The following is a 3,708-nucleotide window of genomic DNA, read 5'->3' as shown; positions in this document are numbered from 1 at the left end:
ACCAGTTTTGGTATCAATAGGTTCGTCTTGTCAAGTTGGTCAGTATAACTATAAGTTTGCTTAAATCGAAGCTCTCGATGACTCTTAATCAAAATTTAAACATTCTTTAGTCAAAAGATTGTCTTGAGATCCACGACGTATGATGAAATTTTTTTAATGGCCTATCAGTTGCCCCCTATTTTCGGAAGAGATCAACTTCACCGTCCTAAAATACTAAAATTCAGAGTGTTTTTTATCATATATATAAACACACACACTCACAATATAATATAATTTTATTGTTGCAACTGTTATAACAATTAATATACATATGTTAAATTGTCAACCGCCGGCAGTCGAGCGTCGCCCACTGCCGACCGTCATCGACCACGACTGACTTTCGCCTGCCACCACTGACCACTGTCGATCCCGTCCAACCACCGTCAACAACCACTGACCGGACGTCGCCAATCGCTATCGGTTGTCGTTCGTTCCTTCAATAAATTCATCAGCACGTTGATATTGTAAGTTGCGAAACCTAGCAACCTTTTTTCCACATGCGAGACAAATGATTGCAACTGTAATCATGTTTTTATATTGGAACTCTTGAGTTGGGTTAAACATCATGGTTTTTCCTTTTCTCGGTTTTCCACGTAACAACTTCTGTTGTCATTATCATTTATTTTCTCTTTTCTGAGCGTGTGTTAAATCTTCGTTCCACTTCAAGATGATAATCTGTTACTCTACTGCCGCGAATTTTCTAGCGCGCATCAAGTAGAGTGCTTTTCTCTTTTCTGAGCGTGTGTTAAATCTTCGTTCTACTTCAAGATGATAATCTGTTACTCTACTGCAGCGAATTTTCTAGCGCGCATCAAGTAGAGCGGTTATAATGAAAAAAAAAAATTAAAATATCATATTATATTTAAAATTTAGGTAATTAAAATATTATATCATTTCTCAAACTCTCACTTAAATATCAAAATTTATCCTAAAATTCTAATCCTTATTTTTCAATTTTATCAAATTCTGAATAGTTGATTGTGGCACGTGTAATTATATTGATTCGGTAAGTACTATCACACGCATGCTTAATTTAAAAATATCAATATTTGTGTGCTTTGTTTGTAATTAAGCAAATGTAAGCAAATGTAAGCAAATGTAACGGCATCAACTCAAAATTCCTAACGTGTCCCGGAAAGTAGACGCCGACAACTAACGGCGTCTCTCGCGCCCCATTTTTTTCCGGTAATGAGGTGAACACCGCCCCCGGAGTCGCACATCAAAAAATCTCCTAGATAATATAAAAGAATGAGCCCTCAGGTCTGATTCTTCGCTGTTACAGAGCGCGGGCAGCTCAGTGTCGCGTTAAAACCCTAGATGTAATCTCTTCTTAGCTGCCCTAATGTCTTCTCCCTTCTTTTACACGGAAGGCCTTGCAACCGGACTGAATCTTTGTTCGGCTGAGATCGCTATGTTTTCCGTTCTTCCTCAGCGGATCTAAGGTAACCGGATTTGGTTTCCCTGCTAAAGATGGCTTCTTGCAAGAGGAACTACCCGCTTCTTCGTTTCTGATTAGGGTTTGTTCCTGTTTTTGGAATGAAACTCATCGGCTGCGTTTTGATCTGTTTTCTATGTTTCAGATTCAAAGTTCTCTCTTTTTTGATTGTTCGTCTTCATTTTTTTCAGGAGAAGAGATCGCCGAGTCCTCATATTCTGCATAAAAATCAGAGAAAAGGTGCACTGCTCCCTTAAAAATCAAAGCTTTACAGTTGAAAAAAAATGCAATCGAAAGCTCGAATCTATGCCGATCCACCTCTCCACAGCGATCAATTTGATCGGATCCCAGACTCCATCGTCCTCTTAATCCTCAACAAGGTTGCTGATGTTCGCGCGCTCGGTCGCTGCTCTGCGGTATCAAAGCGATTCAATTTCCTGGTTCCTCTTGTTCATGACATCTATGTCAAGATCGACCGCGTTGTCACTGTGGACGGCGATCCCTCAGATGAATCCCTAAACCTCTCTTCCCCTAAGCCCCGCAACCTCTTCTCCCACCTCCTTAAGCTCGTCCTCTTCACCATTCTGAAACCATTCCACCATCTCCGAAACCCTAGCAGCGGCAACAAACCTCTTCTCCCTCAGCTTTCCCACCATTCCCCCGCTCAAGTCCTCAAAAACTTCACCCAAATTCGAAATCTTCATATCGAGCTTCCTGCAGGCGATGTCGGCACGGAGGACGGGGTGCTCCTCAGATGGAGGGCTGAGTTTGGAAGCACGCTTCAGAACTGTGTGATTCTCGGAGGAACTCCGATCGATCGAAAGAGCAACCTCTTTGATCAGGATCCATTTCCTGCGGCGGAAGACAGTGGGAGCATACCTGAGTCGTTCTACACGAATGGTGGGTTAAAGCTGCGAGTCGTTTGGACGATTAGCTCGCTGATCGCTGCTTCAACCAGACATTATCTTCTTCGACCGATTATTAAGAACCACCCCACGCTCACAAGCTTGGTTCTGACCGATTCTGATGAGCAGGGCACATTGAGCATGGGGGCGGAACAGTTGAGGGAGTTCAGGGAGAAGCCATTAGCAGCTTCTGCTTCAGCCAATCGAACACAGGTCCCCGCATCAAATATGAAGCTAAGGTACGCTCCTTACCTCGAGCTTCCTGGAGGAATAGGTATGCAAGGAGCGACCTTGGTGGCGATAAGGCCTTCAGCAGAGGGCAGCAGCGCCGGCGCCGCCGTCGCCAGCAGCGGCGGCGGAGTGAGTAATGGTGGTGGCAGGAAGGAAGCTGAGGCCTTTCTGAATAGCTCATTCGACGGTCCTTTCCGAGCTGCAGTGAAAATGCTTCTGAAGCGCAGGACTTACCTCTTGGAGATGAATGGATTCTGATAAATCTTTTCAGAAATTCGAGGTTGCAGTCTTTCAGCTTCAATCAGTAGAGCTTCGCTTCTTTTCTGACCTTTAGTTCCAGAAAAATCACATCTTTGCTTCAGTTTTTATGTGTACAGGAATAATTTCATGTTAAATCTCTGTGATTAATGCAGTGCTTTATCATGTCTGTGTAATCAATCTGTCATTTCTGGTTAGAAGAAGCAGCAGAGATGAATCTTCTTACAGTTCCTACTTTAAAGTTTCTTATTTTTACGTAATTATCTGGTTGTCTTATCAGCTGCTGCACTTACTTGCGGCGAAGTTCAGTTTGAACTGTTTTTTTGTCTTAATTTCGAATTAGTGATCGCCGTTAGTCTTTAATAAGCTGAATTATTGAAGTTATTTTGGAGTGCTCCAAACTCTGAAATTATGGATTTTATGTTTTTATGGGCCATGAACTTTGCACCTTGCTCATATGTTTGTGTTTGTTGACTCTTTAGTTGGCAGCATAGAGTCCGTACTCTTGGGTCTCGGGTTCATGTCTGTCTATGTGCAGGATCAAATGATTAGACACATGAGGTTGATTCACAGTTCTTCTCACCGATCTTTTGAAAAAAAAAAAAAAAATGTGTTTGTATTTAAATTTTCTATATAAGTTGCATGTTGTTAAACTCTTGCACTAAAATGATTTGGGTAAATGATAAAAAGTAAAATGTACACCAAAAATAAATTTATATTTTGTACACATTAAAAAAAAAATCTTCAAGGCAATATATTAATGGTAATTTTTTTTGCTACTAAATTAACATTTTTGGTAATTAAATATAAACATTTAATACTAAGAGGGTGTTTGGTCCG

General features: G+C 41.2%; 1 protein-coding gene across 2 annotated transcripts; it reads left to right on the top strand.

The window, feature by feature from the left end:
- The first annotated feature begins 1,262 nt into the window (after positions 1 to 1,262).
- On the top strand, positions 1,263 to 3,128 carry LOC110039203 (F-box protein At5g46170-like). Of its 2 annotated transcripts, none has more exons than XM_020744205.1 (2): positions 1,263 to 1,481; positions 1,666 to 3,128. In XM_020744205.1, exon 2 carries the CDS (start codon positions 1,759 to 1,761, stop codon positions 2,866 to 2,868), a length of 1,110 nt encoding a protein of 369 aa, XP_020599864.1. In that variant the 5' UTR covers positions 1,263 to 1,481; positions 1,666 to 1,758; the 3' UTR covers positions 2,869 to 3,128. The 2 variants fall into 2 exon arrangements, with proteins under 2 accessions (XP_020599864.1, XP_020599856.1); XM_020744197.1 differs by having other exon boundaries at positions 1,263 to 1,556.
- Positions 3,129 to 3,708: the final 580 nt, after the last annotated feature.

This window comes from Phalaenopsis equestris, unplaced genomic scaffold (assembly GCF_001263595.1).
Source record: "Phalaenopsis equestris unplaced genomic scaffold, ASM126359v1 Scaffold000002, whole genome shotgun sequence".
NCBI lineage: Eukaryota > Viridiplantae > Streptophyta > Magnoliopsida > Asparagales > Orchidaceae > Phalaenopsis > Phalaenopsis equestris.
The sequence above is the reverse complement of the archived record's forward strand: the minus strand, read 5'-3'. Positions and strand labels throughout refer to the sequence as shown.